Source organism: Plutella xylostella, chromosome 21 (genome assembly GCF_932276165.1).
Source record: "Plutella xylostella chromosome 21, ilPluXylo3.1, whole genome shotgun sequence".
In the NCBI taxonomy this organism is placed as follows: Eukaryota; Metazoa; Arthropoda; class Insecta; order Lepidoptera; family Plutellidae; genus Plutella; species Plutella xylostella.
The window spans coordinates 4,368,115-4,394,654 of NC_064001.1; the positions used below are offsets into that span (position 1 = coordinate 4,368,115).

Genomic DNA, 26,540 nt, shown 5'->3' on the forward strand with positions numbered 1-26,540 from the left:
TAATATAAACAACACACGATACATAGGTAGCGACTTTTATTGGAGAGGATTTAGATCTTAGTAGTGTGTTAAAATTTCATCAGCGATGACTGCAAGGTCTGAAATATCTACTGAAATACAAAAAAAAATGGGTAGGTAAAAGCGCAGAAATAGAATCTAGAAAAAACAAGAATCCGATTCCAAGCACAAAAAACAAGTGTGAATCCAATAGTTTTATTTTCATTGTTATTTTATTTGCGCAGTCGCGATCGTGCGGGCGTCCTTAGCCTCCGAGTATCACTGCGGCAATCGCTTGTGGCAAATGATGTTAATTTTCGAGTTTAACGCGAAACAAAGCTATGCGGTTAATCTCTGCGCCATCGCTCACGAGCGGGCTTCATATCAACCGAGAACCACCGCCCGGCCGAGGCTCTGGATCTAAGGAATAAGCCCATATAAACTGTGGTGTTTAATGAAAATATGGAGGTTGTAGGATTACATTTTTATTGTTGTAATTCGGAAAAGAAATATGGACAAACTGTATCTGTTTCAGAGTTATTAGGTAGCTATCGTCTACTGCTTGACATACGTCTCGGTCTGTCCACGAATGACAAACGCTCTGTACAACCAAAACATTGCATGTAGCGCCTATTAGGACTGGAAGGCGCCCATGCTACCTTTACATGTATACCTGTTCGTGACTCACATTCGGTAACTCAATTATCTGACTAATAACTAATAACGCATAGGTACATGCCAAAAATTGCAATCCAGATTTTCAGGGAAATGAAATGAAATTGAATTGAATGACTTCCTCCATAATATTTTCCTTAATAATTATGCATTTATTAATGTACTGACTACTATGTGTGGACTACTGGAAAAGTGAACATACCTAGACCTCTCTGAAGTATTACCACTCAGACTCTCTACGACTTTGCCAATGCAGGTCAAAACATAAAATTATCACAACACAAAGCGCGTTCAACGGACCATACTTCACTAGAAACGGCAGAAGATGGCCGGTCACCTCTCTCATCCATCACTCCACAAAAGCACCGACAGACCACAAACATGATGTTAACTTCATTTAAATAAGTAATAGTCGTAGAACAACGTTTTTTTGAGTTTACGAGCCGTGGCAATACGCACTCGCTAACGGGTATACATGGAACTTATGATTAAGTATGGAAATGCAAGTATTTTTAATCATTTCGCTACTTTTACTGCCAGTTAAACTAAGACGGGATGGTAGGCCTAATTGTCTAATGGTAGCTAGGTAATAACTAGGTTTTCTACCAAAGTCTTGCACGCACTATTGTTTTACGTCTAGACATACAAAGTTATCTACAAAACAAAAAATAGAGTATCGGCAGCCGAGTTCCATCTTGTTTTTTTTCTTATAAATAATAAATGGCTCTATGTAAATATAAGTACAATACACCCTCACACCACCGAAAAGGAAATTACCACTTTTAATCCCAATTTTATCAACTGTACAACCAAAAGCCTACACAAAAACAAAAGAAGCCCACAAGTGCACAATCTAAGACAATTAATTCCCCGTGGCCGTGTGACCACGCCGATAGCATCGCGGCTCCCGCACATCTGTTCCTCAGATGCCCAGGGGTCACTCTATATGACGAAAAACGAAGTTTCGGAGCTCTGCTGCGCGAGCCACGACTTTATCTCGTTGTATTGGACGTCCCAATTGCATTAAAGCTCTCGTTTGTTAGTTTTTCGTCAGTATAGAGTAACCCTCCTGGCGTGCCAGGATGCCCTGATAGGGTAACACGCAAGCACTGGCCGCCTGCTTCTAGGTTTACTGGCATTTGGACAATGGTTAAGTTGGTTTTGTAGATGTACCTACAGGTGCAGGGTGTGCCAAAAATGGTATCCGAATTCGGATTTTGTAGGGAAAATACCTAAGTTCGTTGATGAATTTCTTTTTATGTTTTTCGCAGTTTATATCTGTCGGCCCTCCTGAGTCCTACTTCCATGACTAAAAATTATATCAAATTGTAATCATTCCTACCTATTTCAGTCTAAGTTATATTTATTGTCATCAACAATCGTCAGCGGAATCTTTCATTTCTGACTAATAGCTATTTTATTAGTGATCTCAGGCCTACCTCGTAAATAGGAAAACGTAATGATAATACTTAGAGATAAGCTATTGCTCGATATCTGGTCCCTTGTTTCCGTAACTATGGTCGGTACGATTCAAATCATTTCAAATTGAATCACGCCTATGTAACGATCGATAGAATGATTGCAGCGGGCTCGTTGTGCACTTTCTTACACATTTTACAGACCGCAAAATGATCTGCAATCACAATCGTACCTATTGTGGTGCACAGGGCCGTATTCGAGTATTGTAGATTAAGGATTACCGAAATTAAGTGTAAACGTACCAAACCAAACTACATACCAACATTACGAACGTTTACTTAAAACGTAACTTTTGACAAAATATAGGCATGACAAATACTTACTTACTTACTTACAATTAATTCAAAGGTCTTAAAAACAAGCACATACCTACACATACAAATATTATGTAAGATATAATAAAAGTTATAGGTACTGAGTACAACATCAAAGCCTAAGTAGAGAGAGACGCAATAAGTGTACCACACTCGTACTACAATGAAGAAAAACTATGAAAATTCAAATTTCAAGCGATGAGTACTTAATAATAGTATGGTATGGATGGAGAGAGTAAAAAGTAGGTAAAAGTGTTGTTCCCCACCCGGCCCTGGGCAGCAGTGGGCCCGGCTAGGTGGTACGAGAACAAATTAACTGGGCGCGATGTCGTGTGACCGCGGCGCTCGCGATCACGCGCACAACGGCTCCAAACTCAAGGGACCTCTGAATTTGAACCAGTTTCATAATTATGTTTAATGCATGATTCGTTTTTTTGTGCATATAATTAGAGGGCGTGAGAATATGTGTCTCGGGCAAGCAATCATCGTTAATACTTTGAGTGTATGATGCCACATGGACGGGAAGTAAGTACCATTTAAATAATGTAGGTGTCCCGTTTATCAATTCTCCATCGGTTTCCTATCAGCAGAAGCCTTTTATGTAAGTATGTATACTTATATATGTAACAAAAAAAAATCAAGAAGATAGAAAATTTTACACATTTATACAGTCTATAAGTAGTAAATATTGTAATCCAGCCCAATATGATAATTTCCGGGGAAGTTTTATATAGTAGAACAAGAGGTCCTTTCTCTATTTATGTATAACGTTCCTAAAACGTACAAAACAAACTTTATTAGGTAAAATAATTATTTTATTAATCCCTACAAAGCCAGGTCCAACCCCAAGTCCTAGTCAAAAGCTCACCAGTAGAAAGATCCGACACGATCTGGCCCGGGCCGATATCGGACAATTTACTGCTCTATCCGACGATACGTTTGCCGCGACTGCCGTGCGCCCTGCGACCGCCCGACTGCTGGCGAGTCTGGCGACACGAGAGTATACTCCGGAATATAGGGGGCTGTGGAGCGGCTGTTGAAGGCTTTGGAGAGGCTGCCTTGATTAATAAATGTATAATAAAAGATGGGTTTTTTTTTACGTTTACAAGATGTACCTAGTGGTAGAGAGCTGATGTATTCAATAGAAACGATAACTGCAAGTGGGGAGACCAAGCCCTACTGGACTGATGTCACTCTCTGGCCAAGAAGAGGAAGGCCGAAGACAGAATATGATGTGAAGGATGTAGGTAGATGCACGCCACGTTATTAACTATAATGAACGTACCAACCATAAATCGCACACTTGTAAAATTATACAAATAATAACAAAAACGCTTTCATTTAAAATTTGACAAAATCAGTGGATTCCATGGATCTCTTCTCATAAGTATTCTTCTAATACTTGCTTTGTGCCTACCAACCTACAACCCACGAGCTATTGTCAATTCCATTACACGCACTGAAATCAGTGAAAAAGTTCTAGTGACGTGATGGAACGTCGTTTTCAGGTGCGACTTTTCCATTGCCCATCACCATCATCATCAGCCAATAATCATCCACAGCTTGACATAGGCGTCTCCCAAGGAGCGCCAACACACTGCCCGTGAGTCTATAAAGGCGACTCCACATCCTCGTCCAGCGATCAGCTTTCCATCTGCAGTACACGGCCCGCGTAAATTGAAATCCCTCGTGACTCGCGCCGCTATCTGATGCAGTGATAGTGGAGGTGGGTCCACCGATTCAAGTGCAACTCAAATGTGGGAATTGTTGTGTGCAGGTCCAGACTATGTAGGTAACAATCAGGAGCAGTGAAAAGGTTCCAATTACAAAATCGGGCTACACCACATGATCCGATTTTTTTAAACATAGGTTAATTTAGAATTTGATTATAATATTTATATTTTAGTTGGTAATATTGCAGACGGCGTAAATAAGCTCGTCTTTTCCGTGTAGGAGTAATTTGGTAATATTGTCATTGGAAGTTTTCTTCTTTCATTTTACCTTTTTCATTACAATGGAACATAAAAGAGTAGAGAATAATTGAGGGCGTTGCAATCTAAGAAAGTGGCCACACTATTATAGTATAGAAAACGGACAAAAGTATCACGATACTTTAGCAGAAAAAATCAAAACGAGAAATGTTTCAAATATTTACTAATTATAAAATGCGACTTTTTGGGGAGGTTTATGTTAAGAGAAGAAATTAGTAGGGGAGAGGGGGGTAGTCTTGAATGAATTTCATTAAATCAAATCAACTGTAACTTTTATTTCATTGTGTATTTCATAATGTTTTTTTGCACTGAAACATGTGTTGGTTATCCCATTATGTAATTACTATAGGAGAAAAGTGATAGTATCACACATCGATATTTTATTACAGTTTTTTCTTGCTCAGGAAAAAGTTCAAATGTGCCCCGGCAATTCTTCTAAAACTGTGTTTACCGATTTTCCTGCAACAAATTATTTAATTGGTCAGAAAAGCAGTGACTTGCAAATTATTATGTCTGGAGAATTTATACCGACTCTTACACTGAGTTGCAGAAAGGATCTTTAAGTTAATGTCGGCATTAAATGTATTGTTGCCTTGCTTTGACAGTATACGGACAGAAAGAGACAGACATAGATTTAATGTCCACATTAGCTTAAAGTCCCTTGCTGCAACTCGGCATTACATATTCTTATACATATTTTTACAATAGGTACTCTACACGGAGAGACCGACACACATAGACACCTACAGCTGTAAAACTTATCGATACCCTTTTTGAGTCGGGGGTTAGTAAAAAAGTATCTAGACCTGATGTTTTGACAACATTAGCATCCAGACCCTGATGTCATGTAACGTTTGACACTAGTATTTTCTAACCTCTATAAGAATAACAAATACACATTGAAAGGCATTCTATTACATCAAAATAGTACTTTTTTACAAGAAATATAAGCAATGTATGTTAATGGTTAGAAATTAAGTACCTACTCACCAGTATAAAACGCTGCTCTTTCATAAACATCGTATATATTGACTAATACTTCTCCAGCCTCATTCTCCGCCAAACATCGTAGGTAAACGCTGTAAATCATCTGTCTAGCTTCGCTGCGAATGGTTTTATTCATTTTCACTTCGTGAACAAACTCAACAATCCACAAAACTCCAAAATTAAGCAAAATTCGATTTGTTTATACAGGAACAGGGCGAGTTTGACATTCAAACCATAGAAACAGACCACAAATCACAAGTTTTTTTTTATTGCCAGGTTTAAATCTGTTTAGTTCCAAAAACATTAATCTCTACTCTTTTGTGTTCAGCTGTACTGTTGGTAACTAGGTACTACTACTTATGATTGGTAGTTTTGTCTGAATACGATAGTGGGTAGGGTAGTAGATACCCGGTTCATTATTGTTTTGCACATTTGAAGGCATTCTTCCAAATTAGTTAACTTCAAATATTTTGCCAAAGTTAATTCCATGTTTTAAAACTTCCGTGTCCTATGCAGCCTTTATCCGTGCACAGCCTTTTAACTGGGGGTCCGATTACCTATTTGCGCAACGAAAATTAGTCTCGACTAATTCGGTATGTTAAGTAATTTTATGGTGATTGTTTTTATAATTTTAAATTGAAGTATGTTGGAATTTGAGACACTAATTTGAATATTTTTTATTTTACTGCTCTCGTTAATTTAATAAAAAATAATTAAAGATCGGCTCTTCGACGATTTTATGACGTCATTCGCTACCATGCAGCCGCTGACGTCATCAAGATCGTAACTCTGTGAATATTTACACTTTAGATTGACAGAAGTGACATTTAACAATTGAACATTTTTATTCTCTTTGGTTGAAACTTTAACCTTGCGCAGCGTCTTGAAGGACAAATTATATTTTCATTTTTGATAAAATAATCGGAATCCTTGAATATTTTATATTTTTAAGAATGAGACACTTATTAAGAAGATAATATCTCGAAACGGTTTTGGAATTAGCAATTTTTTTTACTTAACATACCGAATTCTTTTCTGTCTGGCTAAACGTTTGGACATTGAAAACGACCTCGAGTTCAAACGACAGCCTATAATCCCGCTATTATAGGGGCGCAATTAGGCTGTTTGGTCATATGTCGACCGGCGCCTTTGCCTTAAAACACACCCCGTTCACATTTTGAACCCTAGAACTGTGTGTTTTAGAGTTTAATATAGAGTGTAGACGGGCGTGGAAACATTTACCTATATCAATGTCGAGCAATTTACATGTCCGAGGTCCGGAAGCGCGCGTCTGCTCGAAAATACGCCGCGTTACAGTTTTAAGGTCTTTTGTATCGATTTTTGTTAGCTACGGAGGTCGTATGTACCTAGGTATGGCGTCGGTTAGGGTAGGGTTAAGTAATTTATAGGTACTTAGGTAAGTGCTTACAAATAAAATGAGATTGGATAAGATATAATAAGAATCAGATAAATATGATAGGTTTTGCTCACCTAAGCAAGTCGAAGGTACCTTACCTGACTTTCTATGTTAGGGATCTTATCTAGGTACCTACTTATCAATATAAGGACTAACTAGATCTTGAATACTTTTCACTAACTTATTTTAAAATTGCATGCCAAGCCGGCAAGACAGGTCAGTAGATATAAAGTTTAGAAATCCTATCCAACTACCGACAAATTTGCTCTCGTCTGCACTTCAGATATCTAGTTAACTTTTAACCTCCATCTTACTATCACGTTTACACAGCCACTTGGTTCTTAGCTTGTTACAAATAGAGCTGATTGTTGAGTGGCTGTTGAGGGGAATATGAAAAGTTTTTCAACGTTCCTGTCGGCTGTCGCCAGTGGAAGCCCCGCTAAGTTGTTTTAATTAAATTATTTCAACAAAGTATAAAACGGTTGTTTTAATGAGATGGTGCTTCGTGTTGGGTTGCCGGCTTACCGTATTTTTATTCGGTGAAAGAAACCTTGTTTGCTAAAATACCCACTGCTATAAATGAAATTGCAAATCAATAACATTTCTCAAAGTTCCGTGGTAAATGAGGTGATGCTTATAGCATGTCGGTGACAAAAACTAGATCTACAGGGGTTCGTCACAGTGGTGTAAATATTGGTCAGTCACATAAGTGTCAGTCGCTGACTGCCCAGGGTGCCCCGGACATACATATAAGTCGCAGAAGATACTTATGTCACTTCTTTTGTGGAAAGGAAGGAAGCTCTTTTTGTGGACTTCAGCTCCGATCACTGCACGTAAATAGAGGCAAAGACGCGGTACGGGCGAGGTGTTCAGGAGAGGCAAGAACTTGGCATTTTTTAATGCAACGCTACCGAGACGCCGCCGCCGCCGCGACTCTTGAACGCCGCCTCTACTCTTGCAATGGGCGGAGCGCCTAAAGTTGACGTTAAAAGATAAATATATTTTTTTTAATCGAAATTAAAACAAATCTTCAGTATTTATAGTCATGAAAGCCACTCAAATAGGTGATGGTGACTCCTAAAATACAATAGGGCGTCGCGTCGTCTAGTTATCAACTTGTCTTGAGTAAAGTCGTGAGTCCCGATGTTCTAGTTTCGTGAATAAACACTACACTTTATGTCACGAACGCAGGAACAGCCGCGGTAGACGTGTCTGGATTCAAGTTTTAAGCTACTTTATATCTAGATCTAGAATCTAGATTAAGTAGGTACCTAAGTAGTAAGTAGTCGCTCGCTTTATATCTAAAAGATAGGCTTACATTTGAAAATGATTTGGCAAGCGTATACAGATGTGAGTTTAGGCTTTATGTATTTATATATTAGAAGTTCATTGGTTATAGAATACTAATAAGTCTATGGTTATAGTTCTTGATAGGTATTATCTGGCTTTACTGTAACGTCTTATTTTGAAATTATGTATTAATAGTAACAAAAAATTCCTTACGATATTTTTCAGTTCCATGCCTTCCGTTTTCCAACGTTCCAGTTTTTTAGATTTACTTATCAAGTTTCTGATTCTTACTAAAGTACATACATACCTATGTATGTACGTATTATACGGACACTAGTTAAGAAAATACATTTCCCACAGGGAAGACAGTTCCCACAATCACTGAGACAATAGGTACGCATAGCAAATTGTTCCAAGCAAACATTGTACCGTCTACTTTACAAATAAATAAAAGTGGAAAGCGAAAAAAAAACATAGCACTACTTTTTTTTAATAAACGCCATAAAAAATACATTCAATTAAAAAAGTCAACGACACGTGGTGTTCCCAGGCGGTCACCCATCCAAGTACTGACCACGCCCGATGTTGCTTAACTTCGGTGATCGGACGAGAACCGGTGTTTTCAACATGGTATGGACGTTGACGAGCGTAGCTTTAAAATCTAAAAACATGTTTCGCAATGTTATAAAAATAGAATTAGAATTCAGTGTGATAATACCGATATTGTTATCACAACACAAGTAGCCACAACTCACGTTAAAATGATAATGCAGTCTATTTTCAAAACATATGTCGTCAACGTCCATACCATGTTGAAAACACCGGTTCTCGTCCGATCACCGAAGTTAAGCAACATCGGGCGTGGTCAGTACTTGGATGGGTGACCGCCTGGGAACACCACGTGTCGTTGACTTTTTTTTGCTTCTTTACAAGAAAGTATACTCGATTTCTGTCGCACATTTTTGAGATGCGGCTCTAATTAAACACTTTAATGTGTTTGATTTTCATTCCATATTTATTTCCGCCACACCTATTTGCAATTCTGATCTACTAAAAAATATACCTACTTACTTATTCAAAATGATGGGAACATAATGGAGAATATATTTAAAAACAAAGACCCAAAAATTACTTACATCATACATTTATTAATTATCTCTTACAACTCTTCTTATGTTTTAAAATCTCGACAGGCGTCAGGTACAAATCCTGCGAACAAACTTCACACTTATACTCCTTGGCATTGGGTTTATTTTCCCTTTTGCTCGTCGAAGCTTCTGGTTCCTTCTGGATGTTTCTAGAAGTACAGATGAAATGTTTGTGTTGTAGTTTCTCTATTGGCGATAGACAGAGGGTTAGGGAGCATTCGGGGCACTCCCAAGGGATGTTGTGTAGTTCGTTGTAGTTATTCGCACTCCATTCTGTGTCGACCACACTAGAACAATAAAATAATATAAATTAAATGAAATAAATTAAATGTATCTGGTATTCTAGGCCGAAAAGTGGGTTAGGTACTCTAGCTTGAGAAAAGAGAGCTGCCATGCAATCGTTACGTTTAATATAACAAGATTTGATCTAGAGCGGCCCTCCAGTAGTATTGTTTCTTATTTGTATGGGCTCTTATAAATATAAATTGGTATAAGTATATTTAAAAAAATACATAAAGATTCTTATAAAACCAGGGGTCGAAGCCGTGGTCTAATGAAACTTACCAGTTATAAATAATATTATCCGTCACATAAACGCCTCCTTTCTTCTCGTGTGGATGGCATTCGTAACCCTCTTCAAACGGGTTAGGGTCTATATTAGCTTGCGTCGATTCCTCGTCCGCTCCATAGTACATAACTTTTAAATCTCCCGGTAAAAGTCTCTTAATAGTATAGTACACTTCAGTGGTCATATAAGATCCGATGTCACACGATAATTCGTGTTGTAATTCATCGTAAGACTTTTTGTGAATATTTTTAGCCTTTTCTAGCTCCGACTCTACAGATTTTTCTGTGTTTGCATCTGGAACAAAAACAGTTTATTTTGACTATATTTTGGTGTACAAAAACATTGTCTCAGCAAACATTATACGTTAAATATAAATATGCGTAAGTAAGTTAGTGTGTGTAGTATTTGCCTAAAAGTAAATAATAAAAACAAACTCAAAAATTCAGTATCCTACCGGCTAGTCTGCGATTAATCAAGTAGTCCCATTTCTGTCTCACTTTAGTGGCTTTCAGCAGTAAATTCAAACCGGAGTCAGGATATGGAAATTCTAGAAGAAGCCACGAATCACATACCAATCTGAAAAAGAACATTATGTTCAAATTGACATTATAGTTTAATATAAGTATCCAGCAAGCTGAATGACATCAGCAATGAAGCTGGTGAATAAAGGAGTTCTTGACACCATGAACAGGCAAAAGTATCGTGGCGTTAAATCATCATCAGCCAATAATCGCCCACAGCGCAAAAGCCTCTACCAAAAATCTTGTCATCTCAACCCATCACGTCTCCACTGCTAGGGCTCGGGTCTCCTTCCAATCAAGGAAGGGTTTAGGCCTAGTCCACCACGCTGGCCTAGTGTGGGTTGGTGGACTCTAATATATGTTAATTTCCATACCTAGTGAACTAAGCTCTAGTATGATTAAAAAACAATGTCCATACCTAGTAAATCCCATGTTAGTGTCGATGCTATGCGCGAGCACCAGCAGGGTCTGTGCCGCCGGCATACGCATTGAATTCACCACGTAGGGCTTCGTCGTTTCTAGCAGAGATCTGGAAATGTAAAATATTTATAAATAACTACCTTACAATTGTAATGTAACGTTTTGCACATGCATGATTTTCGTAGCCGAAAATTCACAATGACAAACCGCGCACTCACAGCATTTTAACTGACTTCTCATGTCTGACTGTTCATGTAGGTACCCTAGAGGCTTCATCATCAGTTATGTAAAGAGTGGGTGGGTAAGGTCATTTAATACTTTACATACTAGACAAAGTGTCGTTCGCTAACCATGTTTCACGAACTAACGAACGAATTTGAGTAGTATCACTGAGCAAGCCATAAATACATAACGTTACTATATCGTACGAATTGATTGGTGGGACGGAATTATATTTTTTTTCTACATAGACAACCAAACCAGCCGCCGCTACCACTACACTGCATGGCTACCAAATTTAAAACAACAAACAGCGCACTCACAAGTAACACAACAGCTGATGTTTCCCGGACAGCGGCAGGTTGCTCTTATACCCGGGCGGCTTGTCCATCACCTCGTCGTCCGTCAGTTGCACCGCGCGAGGGTTCTTGCCGAAGTAACTCGTCGGGTGAAGGAAGACATACGGCTTGTGGTATGTGTGGAAGAGTTGCTCGGAGACTGACTGTGGAAAGTGGAAAAAGTGCATCAAAATCGGTTCAGCAAAAGGAGAGGTAATCGCGAACACATCTACATACAACTGCTGATAAAAATGAGAACTCAAATTCTGAAAGCGTTAAAAAATACGATTGTATAGTCTGCAAGCTAAATTGGCAGTGAGCCGGTAATATCTGCCGTCTGATAACATTTCCGGTTGATGAATTCTTGAGAGAAGACAAACAGACAAACATTACGGCCTTAGACCATTCTTGTTTGGACGTGGAAAAGTCAGCAGCGGATGGTTGTATTAGCATTTTCTGCCTATCAATTATTAGCACTATTTACACCAAATCAACGGCTATACTTTACCTTGCAATGGTTATGATTGTCGGGCACAGCCTGGTTCGGATACAAGGCTCGAGCCAGCAACAGTTGCAGCGTCATCAGCTGCCGCCCCCCGCCCGCGCTCAGTAGCCCCGCCAGCCTCCCAGCATCGTTGCTCATACGGAACTCTATGTCCTTAATGTCTATGGTGTTGTCGTCCTCTTTGTCTTCGTCGACGATTTCGTAGCTGTTGAATTTCAGGCGCTTCTTCTTCTTGAGGTCTTCCGCCGATTGCTGCTTGTATTTTCTGGAAAATTGTGTTGGAGTTTTAGTTTTAGCTTATAATGTTAAGTATCACATTTTTATTACATTTCATTAAATGTTAAATATCACATTTTAAATACATTGCTACATGACCTATCCCTGAAGGATTACAAAAGGAATTGGTTACATTTTATACCAAACTTAAACATTCTATATTAAACGTATAGTCGAAAAGATGTAAACGTTGAAGGAACCCAAAATTGTGTTTTACATAAGGAGACCTATACCTAAACATTGAGGATATAGCGATGATTTTACAGGTACAAAGTGATTAGTACATCAGTATTCAGTGGTTACCTCTTCAAGTCCCTCAAATGCTTCATCTGCCCGTGCCTCTGCGCACGCTCCGCTGATGACATCGACTCGGGCTCCGGCGCTTCTATCAAGTTGCTGTCCTGCAATCATGTAAGTAACTTTGTTAGATAATGTATAGAGCCCCTATCACAGGCTAACGTAGCAATACGCTAGCGTTGTGCGATACTACACAAACATATGGAAAAATAACAGCGCCAACGTGGTCACTTTTGGAACTAAGCCTTACATTTTGACAGTGATAGTAGACGATACGCAACGTAATGTAACGGAGGTTCCAAAATCTTGTAATCGCTGCACTGTTAATAAATACAGAGTGGCAGCGTTACAGTAACAGTAAGTGAATGAATGTTATAGGAAGAGATTTGAGTGAGTGGATAGAAGAGTGAGAAATAAAGTGAGTGAATGGCCTGGCATAAAAGAGTAGAATACGAACTTGGAAAATGATTTAGAAAGGAGAAGTGCGTAGATAGAAGAGTGAATTAGTGAGTTAGCGGAAGTATAAGTGTCTGAAATTCTTTGTATTACAGATTAAACCATAGGCCCTACGCACTCTTAATAAGGTATATATGAATGAATGAGTAACAGTAACATTGAAGTGAATTGATAAAAGAGTGAGTGAGCTAGACGAAGAGTGAGTAAACGGCGTGTGAACAAGGTCAATGAGGAATTAGTCCAAATGACGAACATGAAATCTATCATATTCACCCGTAACAAGCTCTGCAGTTGCGCATGCAACTTGGTCATCTCATACAGGCTCTGCTCCTCGATGCCTCTTCGCTTGCACCACGCGCGGCCGCTGCCCGCCCGCTTCACTGCCAGCCACGAGCAGTACAGAGAGAGCAGGGTTAGGGGGTCCCCACGGTCGGACTCGTCTGGTTTACGGGCGTTCTGGGGAGAGAGGGGTTAAGGTTTGTGTTATTGTTGTATTTTGTTCGTTTCGTTTTTCGTTTTCTGGAAAGGTATATTATAGACCTATCAATCAAACGTCATAGGACCAGAGATATGTCAACCACTGGATAAGCAGGCGCGGATCCACCCATATGGGCAAGGTGGGCATGCCCATCACCTAAATGACTTGCCATATCAAACCACGGGATTTTATAATTTATTTATTTTATCAAATGGCTTTTTTATAGTTATGATGAGATGATTTCCTATAAAATTTTCTGTCATACCTTCAAGAGTCTGTGTTACAGCTTACGGCCAAAGTCACTATTTACGTATGGGCACAACGATAATAGTTTGATCTCGATTCATTATTTAAAAGACAGCCTTTTTTGGAAAAAACGTCCAGAATTTCTGATTTTTTTAAATATTTCCCCAATTTTGACCCATTTTTTCCCCAGTTTGTGGAAAAAATAATAACAAAATTATACGAGTTGTGTAAATTTGTTGGGGTATTAACAATTTCTAGGTAGGATCCGTCACATAATTTTATTATACTTGACTAATTCAAAACTTTGCAGCACTTTTTTTAATGATCGCGCGTTTGAGTAATGGCTGAAAAACCAGATAAAAAAAACACTTTTTTGTTTATCTAAAAATAATGTTAGCCATAAGTAGTAGGAAATAAGCCATAGTTGAAATTGTGCACGTTTTACGTATACTCTATGGAAGGATCCCAAACAATATTTATAAATATTGCAAAAAACCGGCCAAGAGCGTGTCGGACACATGCATGAAAGGGATCCGTAGCCTTAAGAGACCCATCTTTCATTCTTTTCTTAGACCGCTTCACACAACAAAAAAATCCATACATTACCAGTTAGGGCAACTGCACGTCATAATTAAGTTGGTCGAGTTGTATAAAAATAACTATGTATGATACAGAGGCCGCTATAGTTTTCGTTGAAAGTATGTACTTACAAGGAGGTAGGTATACAGCACATTTTTTTAAATATTATTTTAATAGTATTTCAAAAGTTAAGGGGGGACGCTCTAACTTTCACTTTGTATTAATATTATCCGAGACTGGGGGGTTTGATCAACATGGTTTCAAGGCAATTTTTGTTATATTTAAAGAAACCTTTTTAACCTTACACGATGGGGTAAGTAATTTTTTTCTCTTATTAACTTTTCGCTGTATGGGAAAGGCAGAAAAAAATAATTATTTTTCGATAGTTTAATAACAAATTTTTGTATTATCAATTTACAATACAATATACAATGTGTTGTTTTTCGAACCGGACAAACTTTAAGGGTGTGTTTTGAACTTCCATAATTCTTGATTGCCTCGACGTACAGATACGGTTTTGGTATCATTGTTTAGCCTATTTCAAATACTTTTTAATAAATACATAAAAATACCATCAAAGGAGGGCTATTTTCAAAGTAATTCAAGTAAATGTAAATTTTTGCTGTTTTTTTTTGTCAAAAAAACTAGATTAGGTGCTTATAACTTGTGTTATGTAACTTTTTAGCAGTTGTGCATAATATTTTTATTGGATAGAGATGATTTTTTTACGGATAAAATCATTTTATTTCATGTCCGTAAGGCTTTTGAAGCTCGAGATATGATTATTTTTTTTGAAAACTAACCCCCTTATTCATAGAAAAGTTACAATACGTTTTAACTAATAAACTGTTTTGTCCCTCTCTGTCAAAGAACAAATTGCACTTTGTCGGAGAGGGACAAAACAGTTTATTAGTTAAAACGTTCTGTAACTTCTCTATGAATAAGGGGGAAAGTATCTAAAACTTTAAAATGGCCGCCATTTCTAGATTATTGAGATTTGACCCCACATATGGGGGTGTTTTCTCGATGAAATCACTCGTAGAATACACCCTTAAAGTTTGTCGGGTTCGAAAAACAACACATTGTATACATCTCTCGACCATTTTTTATGGCAATTGGTGCAGAAACGGCAGAGAACGAGCCAGGACAACTCTTAAAAGACTACGGAACCCTAAAAATGATAAAGTAAACTTGTAAATAAAACTAGTACTTAACTAAATAAATTAGTAACTACATAGTCTTCATTCCTGATTGCTTCGCTTCGTCTAAAAAAGTTTTCTCTTGGGAATTCCGCAATAAAAAGTAGCCTGAATTTAAGTTTCCTGAACTTATTTTTTAGGGTTCCGTAGTCTTTTAAGAGTTGTCCTGGCTCGTTCTCTGCCGTTTCTGCACCGATTGCCACAAAAAATGGTCGAGAGATGTATACAATGTGTTGTTTTTCGAACCCGACAAACTTTAAGGGTGTATTCTACGAGTGATTTCATCGAGAAAACACCCCCATATGTGGGGTCAAATCTCAATATTCTAGAAATGGCAGCCATCTACATCGGTTTTTTCGTAAAACATTTACAAACATCCATCCAAACTTATTTAAACTTTTGCCTTCTGTAGGTATTTGGGTCAAAATTAAAGAAATCTGAAGGTTTTATCAAAAAATGCCTTTCTTTTAAATAGGTGTATAAAGTAGCTATGTTAAAAAATAGTTTGCCTATAAAGTCAGCCACAGTTAAATGCGAATTTAGTCTAGTTGTTTACGTGGTATTGTAATTTTTTCATTAACACAGCCTTAAGCCTTTGTCTGTAAAAAAAATCAAAAAATGTAAGTAAGTAGGTATGTTTTACAGTTTTGAATGTTACATGGCAATAGGCCCGCCCCCTATTACATTGGGACTAACATAACACTCTGGCGAAAAGTGGGTGCAGCAATGCACCTCTGCCTACCCCGCAAGGGAGTACTGTAGTACAAGGCGTGAGTGCGTGTGTGTTTTACAGTTTTGAATTAATTATTTGAAAAAATTGCACTGTGCACACCATAATATCATCACGTATCTCAATATAGGCGAGGCAAAATCTCTTTTTTGGACTTGCCCATCACCTATTTTGAGGTCTGGATCCGCGCCTGTGGATAAGAAGCGCATATCAAAATGTATGAAAACCGCATCGACCATGTTTTGCGGGGCGAGGGGAGGGTTCGCTTGACAGAAGTGCATGACAAAGTTGATATTTTTTTTATCGAAAAGTAATAACGGAAAGAATGAACGAATCACGATGGAATAAAATATAATTTTGAAAAGTATTTCCACTTTGATATACCCTAACAATTATATCGATTCTAAAAGTACAAAATGAAGTTTTTCATACTCATAGAGTAAAATTATAATTAAGAATAACACGCATATTACGCGTATCAATAGTATCAGTAGTGATTGCGTATTGCCTATATTTATGTTTTATCTTATAGTTTACTTATACTTGTGCAATAAAAATGTACTTAGCTGTAAATTAATGGATTTATTACGCTTTATCGATACCACATCGATACTGTTCATCGATGTTTTCAAGCCATATGCGGCAGAAAAAAGTATTGAATGAAAGAACATTTACTTCGTTCTCATGTATAATCCAACTTAATTACGGATGTAATATCTAAAATAGGTTGCAGGTTTGTACAAAAATATGACATGCAAATTTTTCCGTGTATTGCTTTGTTTACAAACCTAATTTTATTAATTTATCGAAGAATTGTGTTGAAAATAAGATGAAATGGTACATAATGGTGAAAATAAACATTTTGCGATCCGCCAAAATAACATTTACAAAACAATACGGTGTATTTTCCCATTTGTCATAGATTACTCCTTGGGCACTGAATTGACACTGACATAGTGGAAGTGAAAACGGTGACTACAAGGCGCCGTTGGTGGCAGAGGGGTAAAGGCTCATGCTGGTAGTATTTTTTGAGTTTTGGCACAAGGGTTTGTACATCATAATGCCAACTGTAAAATTATCTGCTTCCACTGAGCCGCCATAAAGGGTCATACTATGCTATGGCTCTTCAATCGCAGTAAAACGATTATATGCCTAGTGCGGAATCAAATAATCGTCCTCTGCTGGACATATGCCTCTTTCAAGGCCAAGAGCGTCAAAACTCACTACATACATAATATATGGTATACAACCAACAATACGAATAAATTCCAAAATAGCCTTACCTCGCATTCAAAATCCCTATGCGCCCTTGTAGTGAAGATAGACCGTATACCCAGCCCAGCGGCCAGGGCTAGCGCCGAATCTCTCTGATGGGGAGGTAACGTGGCACTGCCCAGGACTAGGGCTTTAGCTAGTGGCACCTCCACGGGTAGATTAGCTAGGGCCTTGCCTAGAGGCGTCAGCTTTTCATTCGGTGTTAAGGCCCCCTGGAAAGAAAAATAGAGAGGTTGTGAAGATTCAATTGTAGCACAGATAACGCTTACGGAGTTTTATTTTTTAAAGTTGCCATCTGCAAGTGTCACCAATTGGATTTCCGTATCTCCAATTTTGCTCCACGGCAACCACTAATCACAAAGCCGCATTTATCGCGAATCGCTGTACATACTGACGTTTGTATTATTATAATGCTACAGAAAGACAGACAATCTTACAACACTTCTCTATGGTAACTTTTTCGATCGCAATCAAATAAAAAACGTAATCTGATGGGTTAATCCGCTTCGAATCCACGATTTCACAGACAGAAACACACACATTTACTACAGCTTCAACTCACATGTTGCTTGATCTCCAACAGTGCATTCTCGAGCACTTCAGCCGGCGGCTTGTCGACAAAACGAACCTTAGTACGTTTACATGCAACCGATCCAGCGGCACGGGTCGACTAATCATTGCACCACATTTATCACGAATCGCTGTAGGTATATAGTGACGTTTATCTAAGATATAATGCTACAGACAGATACAATCCTATAACACCTCTCTTAGACACTTTTTTCGGTCGAACGTTTAAAAACCCTATCTTATAGCTATCATCCACTTCGAAGCCTCAATTTCACAGACAGGTAGCTACACAGAAACACTCACATGTTGTTTCAACTCCAACAGTGCATTCTCGAGCACCTCACCCGGGGGCTTGTCCACGAACGGGAACCGGCGCGCGTCGCTCATGCCCAGTGACGTCATCAGCAGCACGAGGCTGGCTAGCGGCACTCGAGCTATCTCCGGCGTGCTGAAGCGGTCCATGGCGTTGAATTGTTCCACGGAGTATATGCGGTAGCATACGCCGGGGCCTGCGGAGTTAAATATATGAAGGTACCTACTCTTAAGTTGATTTAAAATATTAAAATTTTAATGGGCTATATGTATACCTCTATAAGAGCGAAATGTTTAATCTACTGAACTAACATGCAAAAATAACAAATAATTGATGCACTGGGCTAGGAGACATGGACAAGACTGGAAGACTGGAGGGTAATTTCCATGACGTCCTCGCTTGGCAGAGTTAGAGATATTAAGATACCATACCACACAACACAATTTTATTATCGTCAGTGTTGCTTCAGCCATTACCCGTTATCTGTCTAAAAACGATTAGTCCGGCGGGCGGGACTGCGTCCCACTCTGTTCGTGGTCTTTGTTCTTCACATGCAAGTACATAATTGTTTATATTGTTAATAGAGTAATGACGTAATGTGGTAAACTGAAAGATTGTATAATACCTGTTCTCCCGGCTCTTCCTTTCCTCTGGTCAGCGCTGGCTTGCGAAATCCAAAACTCTTTCAGCCTTTGCATCTTGGTGGTGGGGTCGTAACTCATCTCTTTCACCTGAATATAAACTTACATTATTAACACCAACCAATTATTATGAAGCTGTAGGTGTTTCATGCAGAGGTCCAAAAATAAACATTAAGCTAATATCGGCATTAAATCTGTCTGTCCCTTTCTATCCGTATTCTGTCAAAGCAAGGCAGCAATAGATTGAATGTCAACATTAGCTTAAAGTTCTTTTGTGCAACTCAGTGTTAGAGTAAAATATGTAACGTTTACCTTTCCAGAATCCACGACAAATCGTATGCCATCAATAGTGACTGAAGTTTCCGCTATGTTCGTTGATACTATACATTTCCTGATGCCCTCTGGTGGATAGTGGAAAACCTGTAAATGATTATATTATTATTACATACATAAGGACATCAGAGACAGAGAACTATAATCGCCGACTTATAGCTCACTGAGTTAGTAAGCTAAAGTGGCAATGGGGTGTCACATTTGTCGAAGAACCGATAACCGATGGGGTAAACGTGTTTCGGAATGGAGACCACGACTAGCTAAATGTAGTTTAAATGCCCACAACTAGATGGGGTGATGACTTGCGAAAGGTGTCTGGAATGATTGGATTGGAGAGGCCTACGTCCAGCAGTGGACTGCTATAAGCCGATGATAATGACTGAAACTGGAGATTTTCACCATTACGATAAGAGGATATGTATATGTCGCAGTCATCTGGTTGAATCTTATTTTTGATTGAATCACTAGCTCGTTCATTGAACAATACATTACCTTGTCCTGTTCAGCTACAGACAGTCCGCTGTGCAGCGGCAGCACGATCCACTTCTGGCTCTTGTCGGCGTACTGCTGCGCCGCGTCGCAGATGTTGGTGATCTCCTGCACGCCCGACATGAATATCAGCACGTCGCCTCTTTCATCGCCTAAGAATAATTATATTTATATTTTTTATAACAAACGAGTACTGAGTATGTTTCTTACACATTTCCGATATTGACAGAGTGAGATGGGTCGTTGTAAGGTTAGAAAAAATAGCGATACAGCAAAACGACAGTCGCACTATCAAAAATAAATTGAGTAATCGAAAGTTTGAACAGTTTACGGAAAAGGAAGATACGAAAAAGTTGGTATCTTTCATACTTTACATATCAAAACTTGTTTAACTTGTGGGGCATTCCACGGGTAGTGGGAAAATGAGATATTTTTTTATTAATCTAATCAAGATTATTTTATTGTTAATTCAATATTAGATATACATATTTACATGTTCTGTTATTTTTTTTCTGAAAAAAGCAGGAAAGTATTTTTTTACATACGTTTCATACGTTGTCTTTTTGTTCTGAACATGTGGTACGATTTTTTGGGTCATGTTCATGTCCCACCAGTCACAATTTATTTGGTCTATATTTCTTGCAGAAACAAAGCTTGCTCATAGTTTATAGTTCACGTCTTAATATATTTAATCATTTAATAGCACATTCAAATACATTTTGCTATGTTAAGTATTTGGACTAAAATCTCGTTTGACGGAGCAGAGGTCGGGGCTGAGGTATTTTTGGCTGTCCCACCAGTCACACTCCTTAAACCGTTAATATATCACCAATAAATGTACATGGGTTATTAATTTGGTAATCATTACATTACTTGGTTCATTATCTACTATACAGTATATATTTAATCATATTATTTGATTAAAATAAAAAGTTACAGGTCTAAACAATAGCAATTCTGGAGTAAACAGTCCCACCAGTCACTATGGAATGCCCCTTGTGTGAATAAAGAATCATTACGAAAACGGCGGATGGACCCATACTATTACGCTCGTACTCGTTTAAATCATAGTAGTTACTCCTACCTGTGTAACGGCTACCAATTTCATATTTTTTCTTTATTGAAGGAAATTTTTAGAATTATTTTCTTTACTTTAAAAGCTACTCACTCGGGTACTTATCATCAATGAGCTGCATGATCTGAACATACGGCTGCGGGTCGAGGCGGTCGTCCCTCGTCGGTTTGCCCTCGATGAAGATCGGCTTGTAGTGCAGGTCTATCGGGTACAGCCTGCCTGGAACCTAGAAGATGTAGAATACTTTGAGTATTTTGACTTCAAATATATACCTATCATAAATTAATATGATAAATTTTTGTAGAAAGTATGGATATTGGGACGCCCATCAGGAGCGAAAAATTAATGCATATCTGATGCCATATCTTAGGACATTAGGACAATACGTAATCGGTTGCCTATTCCAATGAACATTAAAAAGATGGCAGTGTGCTTGTTTCCCTCCCATTCACTACAAAACGGTTTTTTTTTTGTAAAATTTTGGCTTTGAGCCGTTTAAGACTTAGCGCATAAGCTTACATACACAGTCCAGAAAACAAAACATCAACCCACCTGAATAACAGCAGCACTCTCAGCCGCAAAGTAATCTTCAAACAACTTTATATTAATAGTAGCGGACATGAGCACGAGCTTGATATCCGTCCGGGTGTGCACGAGGCACTTGAGCACGCCGAGCAGGAAGTCGCCCATGAGGTGGCGCTCGTGGATCTCGTCCAGGATGATCACGTCGTAGCTGGGGAGAGAGTCGGAGGACATCTGGAATAGGGATAGATGCGTTATGAAAAGAGATTTTTTTTTTTTTGGAAAACAAAAGATAAGACTCGCCAGCTTCCAGATGGATGGAGCACAGGTACACAAAATGTTCACTTGTTGGTTTAAGTTTATAAAAATAAGGCTAATATATTATGCATTTTCTTATATTTGTAAAATTGTTATGTGTGTGTCATGTTATTTGTTATTGTGAAAGTATTTTAAACATAACATAATTTTAAGTTTACTAAAAACATACCTGTCTTAAAAGTAAACCTTCAGTAATGAAGCAGATCTTGGTGTCTGCAGTTTTGCTCTTCTCAAACCTGATCTGGTACCCAATGTGAGTCTCAAACTGTGAGAGAGTCTCGTAGGCCACTCGCTTGGACAGAGATATACAGGCTATCCTCCTTGGCTGGGTGCAAGCTGAAAATATAAAAGCAAATTATTATAATTTTTTCATAAATTTATAATATCTTCCACCCAAAAGTTGTCTGGAAGAAATAACTTTAATACAACCACCATCTGTACCTATGTGTTATATCCAAATGTTTTTTTAATGAGTTAGATGATGGCAAATCTCATTATTTTGTTCTGTAATAATGTAATTGAATTTTAGCCATAAACAGTATTCATTCTGTTTATGTGTTTATACAAATCTTAGAAGGTCATAGTGCTATGTTGAATTAGTGTACATACAAAGGACAGTGTTTTCTTTTTAAATACCTATATTTTGAAATCCAGCTTCATGTAAGTACTGGGGCACTTGTGTTGACTTCCCGCACCCAGTGTCTCCGGCGACAATCACCACCCTGTTATCTTGAACTGCCGAAACTATTACATCTCTAAAAGTTAAGAATGTATTAAATAGAGAACATGAGTGAGCATGAATCAGTTATGTGATGAAGAGTGAGCTGTAATATTGTTATACCATATTTATTTGTAAATTGTAAAAAAACTCTTAAATTAGTCTCATTACTTTTAGTTTAATTTGGGAAAATAGGCACAGACAACCTTACCTCTGACTACATATATTATATTCTTTTATAAAGGGTTTTCTTGTATAAATGTGCACTCACCTGTACTTGGCTACTGGAAGGTCTGCTTGTGTTTTTCGCAACTTTCTGAGCTTCTCAAATTTCTCTTTGTTTTTAAAGTCCAAATATATGGATACAATATCCAAAAATGCATCAAACAGCTTCTTGTCCAATCTGTTACGGTCTCTGTCGTCATATACATCAACAAATTTCATTTTAGTTGTAAAATTTATACACTTGTACTTGGAATAAGTGTCTTTTTCCTCTGCATTCTGGTGATCAAGGATTGGTTTTCCAGCTTTTCGTAATGTGGCTTCATACTTCTTAACAAATATCCAGAAGTCGTCCAAGTTGTTGGTAATGGTGTTTCTATCATCACTGTACTGTAATATTTTATTTAAAGGCCGCTTGTATTTTTCAAAACTAAATTCTGTATCCAATTTTTTGGAACATCCTTGACCAGTGCTCCGATCTCTGCAGGTTTCACGATCTGGAGCTGGTGAGCGTTTACGCTTTAACGACCTAGAGTTCTCACGGCTCATACTTTTAGCTAATAACTATAGCATATACATAAATAAATTATTATTGTTTGGAATTTTAGGTTATCTTGGAATCAAAACATAAACAATATCTGACATTTCAGTCAGTCAATTCAATCTTATTAGATTAATTTAATTTTACTTTTTACTTTGACGAAGCATGTTACGCTGACGATGACGACGTTCTAGACAGAATGACGAAGATTGTTAATATCTATTCGTATATGAATAAATTTGGTATTTTTTTCTCTTTCTGATATTAAATTCAATCTTGTTTGTGGCTATATGGCGTGTTTTGAAACTATACAAGGCCAGAACGCACCCATAGTGTACTAGCACTGTATAGTTTCAAGTGAAAAAAAATAATATTTTACTTGAAAATATACACGATTTGTGCGTACTAATCGCGTATACTTTCAAGTTGGGATTTACTGAATCGTTCTTGAAAATATACATTGCTATTACGCACATTGCTTGATTGTCGTATACTTGTCGCATATAATTTATACCTACATGCTGATTCTAATTTACTTAACTATTTCGATAAATGTAAATGACTACAATTCACTTGTTCTGCCTGTCATACCTATAGAATGTTAATAAATAAAGATGAACAAGCTCTAATTTGATTGATAAATTGGTATATATAGCAATCATACTTGCAAGTAAGAATACTAATATCTTATTATTTATATAAATTAAGAGTTATACCTACTACACTCACGGAAAAGACTAGCTTAATGACGCCGTCGGCAATATTAATAATACAAATATATTATAACCAACTAAAAATGATGACGACCGAATGGCGTAGTGGTTAGTGACCCTGACTACTGAGCCGATAGTCCCGGGTTCGATTCCCGGCTGGGGCAGATATTTGTTCTCGGGTCTTGGATGTGCCCGTAAAATGGCAATAGGCCCGCCCCCTATTACATTGGGACTAACATAACACTCTGGCGAAAATTGGGTGCAGCAATGCACCTCTGCCTACCCCGCAAGGGAGTACATTAGTACAAGGCGTGAGTGCGTGTTTTTTTTTTAACTAAAAATGAAAATTTTGATCAAATTCTAAATTAAATGTTTATATAATAGGGGTCATTTGGTGTTGACTTTTTGCTACTTGGACTTATTCATTGCTCGTAAGTGTAGTAGGTACCTACTACTCTATAGACCTATTACAGACATATTTTTCATCAAGTTTTGAATTCACCGTAGTTGTCTTTTATGAATGAACACCCTCTTCTGAGATAATTTCTACTACATATTAACAACAGTTCTACAGTTTAATATCAAATTACTTTTTACCTGTACGGTGTAAACAAAAAACACGTTACGAAAACAATGCCAAGTGCGGAATTATGATGCAATGTTTAGAAAGCAATAGACTTATTACTATTTCGCATGAAAGAAAGAGAGAGCAACAATTCAAAACGGCTACCTGGTAACTAATCACGTATAGTTTCAAGTGCTCGTATTGCCCTTTGGCACTTGAAAATATACACGATTAGTACGCAGTGGTAACTGCTGCAGTATATTTTCAAGCCATAATTTTGGCCTAACTTACTTGAAAATATACGCGATTAGTGCGTAATGGCCTTGTATACTTTCAAGTAAATCATGGCACCATTTCAATTTGAAAATATACGCGAGCAGTCCCACCCTCTGCGTTCTGGCCTTGTATAGTTTCAAAACACGCGGCTATATGTCGTGTGTGACTAAGTCAGTTAGTCAAGGCATAGAGAAAATAAACTACGAGTGAAGGAGGAAAGGAGTCAAGTGTATAGTGCCACAAACTTATCTGTTCCGGTGAGAGCGAACTAAATTGGTCCATATAATCTATGTCAATATGAAATTCATTAGTAATAATAATAATAATAATAATAAACTTTATTTCAAAAATTTTACACAAAAAGTACCACAATAATAGTTTTTTTTTTTTTTTTTTTTTAAGATTTTATTATCACTCCACAGACTTTATGTCCGTGCCTTTTTGAGAGATCAATATATTGTGAGAGTTTGGTTGTTTTTTGTCTTCATCTTTTAACTACTCACTACTCAATCTTTTATATATATACCTATATATTATTAATAATTTTTTTTTTTTTTTTGCACTCCTGGAGGAAAATCTACACAGACACCTGGGAAGGGGACCCAGGTAGTGTCGGCCTTTAACCGACTAAAAACCCCCAGTTGTGCATTTCTTGTTTTTTTTTTTTTTTTTTTTTTTTTTCTTTCTTTGTTTCACACAGTCACACTTACAATTATAATGGCAACAAACATTTGAAGGGTAGGGCCAGTGTCAGCTGTCTTCAGAGAACTTACTTAAGTTCACAATAATAGTTACAATGGGAGGTTTTCAACCATAGACAACGTCCATAGACAAAACCCGACAATAGATGGCGCTAGTAAATCTTCATACTGAACAGGACTGCATATTTTTTTATAGCCGGCATGGATTCGAGTCCTTTCAGCCAATACAAAAATCCATGTTTATTCCACAGAATAATACTATGATTAAATAGTTTGCCTACAAGTTGCATATTAGGCAAATATTGCCAAATACAAATGATTTCGTAGCATAACTGGTATTTGTTGAGAACGTGCAAACTAATAATAATAAATTGCTGTTATATGTAGTTATACATAATATTAAGTGTGAACTAGTTGAGATCATCTGCATCCTCTGTCCATGTCCGAGGTGCGACCGCCGTGTGTAAGTATCTTAATTATTCTGAGGCACGTTGGAAGTAATGATTTCTCTATGGTAGAGCAGACATTAGTAGGTGGGTACAGTGCCACAAACTTATCTGTTCCGGTGACAGCTCACAGAAATTACTAATATTCCTTAATTCTATAAGATTTTAAGTTTGCTCGTATTGTTAATTCACTCTTGCGGTGTTAATAAACCCATCTAATCTTTTATAATATACAATTCAATAGTAAGTAACTAATGAGATATGGATCAATTTAGTTCGCTCTCACCGGAACAGATAAGTTTGTGGCACTGTACTTAGTTTTCTCTACCCACACCACAAAACTAAAGTTTTCCGACTCTCTGAATAGCATTTATAGTAGATATGTCGTCGTGTTGTATTGTAGCTTACTGTAGAGAAAGGGGGGTGCACAAAATTCCACAAAACGAAACAAGACGGGCAAAATGGATGGAAGCATTAAAAGAATTAAAGCCTGGATTAAACATAAAAAAGCATTCAAGAATATGCCCCGGCCACTTCAAACCATCAGACTACCTCTTAGGTAATACTACTTACTTATTCTTGCTCATTCAGTAGGTAGGTAATTAAAACAAACTTTTTAATATTTTTTTAATAATTGTAATGGCAAGCAAGGGTCCAGGGGGAGTGCAAAGGTCGGTCGGGTATAGAAGTCA

General features: G+C 37.7%; 1 protein-coding gene and 2 non-coding genes across 3 annotated transcripts; 1 reads left to right on the forward strand and 2 right to left on the reverse strand.

Annotated features, from left to right (window-relative positions):
* Positions 1 to 8,675: 8,675 nt before the first annotated feature.
* Positions 8,676 to 8,794, reverse strand: LOC119693251. The gene has a single exon (XR_005254509.1). It is a non-coding gene; the product is annotated as a 5S ribosomal RNA (ribosomal RNA).
* A 150-nt stretch (positions 8,795 to 8,944) lies between these two features.
* On the forward strand, positions 8,945 to 9,063 carry LOC125490243. The gene has a single exon (XR_007267566.1). It is a non-coding gene; the product is annotated as a 5S ribosomal RNA (ribosomal RNA).
* A 215-nt stretch (positions 9,064 to 9,278) lies between these two features.
* On the reverse strand, positions 9,279 to 23,223 carry LOC105382802 (probable ATP-dependent RNA helicase DHX34). The gene is made up of 18 exons (XM_048628638.1): positions 22,656 to 23,223; positions 22,303 to 22,421; positions 21,836 to 22,002; positions 21,379 to 21,582; positions 20,920 to 21,052; positions 19,755 to 19,903; positions 19,242 to 19,349; positions 18,914 to 19,019; positions 18,279 to 18,484; positions 17,414 to 17,617; positions 13,172 to 13,354; positions 12,449 to 12,546; positions 11,873 to 12,134; positions 11,350 to 11,528; positions 10,806 to 10,916; positions 10,321 to 10,442; positions 9,863 to 10,160; positions 9,279 to 9,585 (listed from the first exon to the last, which is right to left on the reverse strand). Exons 1-18 carry the CDS (start codon positions 23,153 to 23,155, stop codon positions 9,303 to 9,305), a joined length of 3,432 nt encoding a protein of 1,143 aa, XP_048484595.1. The 5' UTR covers positions 23,156 to 23,223; the 3' UTR covers positions 9,279 to 9,302.
* Positions 23,224 to 26,540: the final 3,317 nt, after the last annotated feature.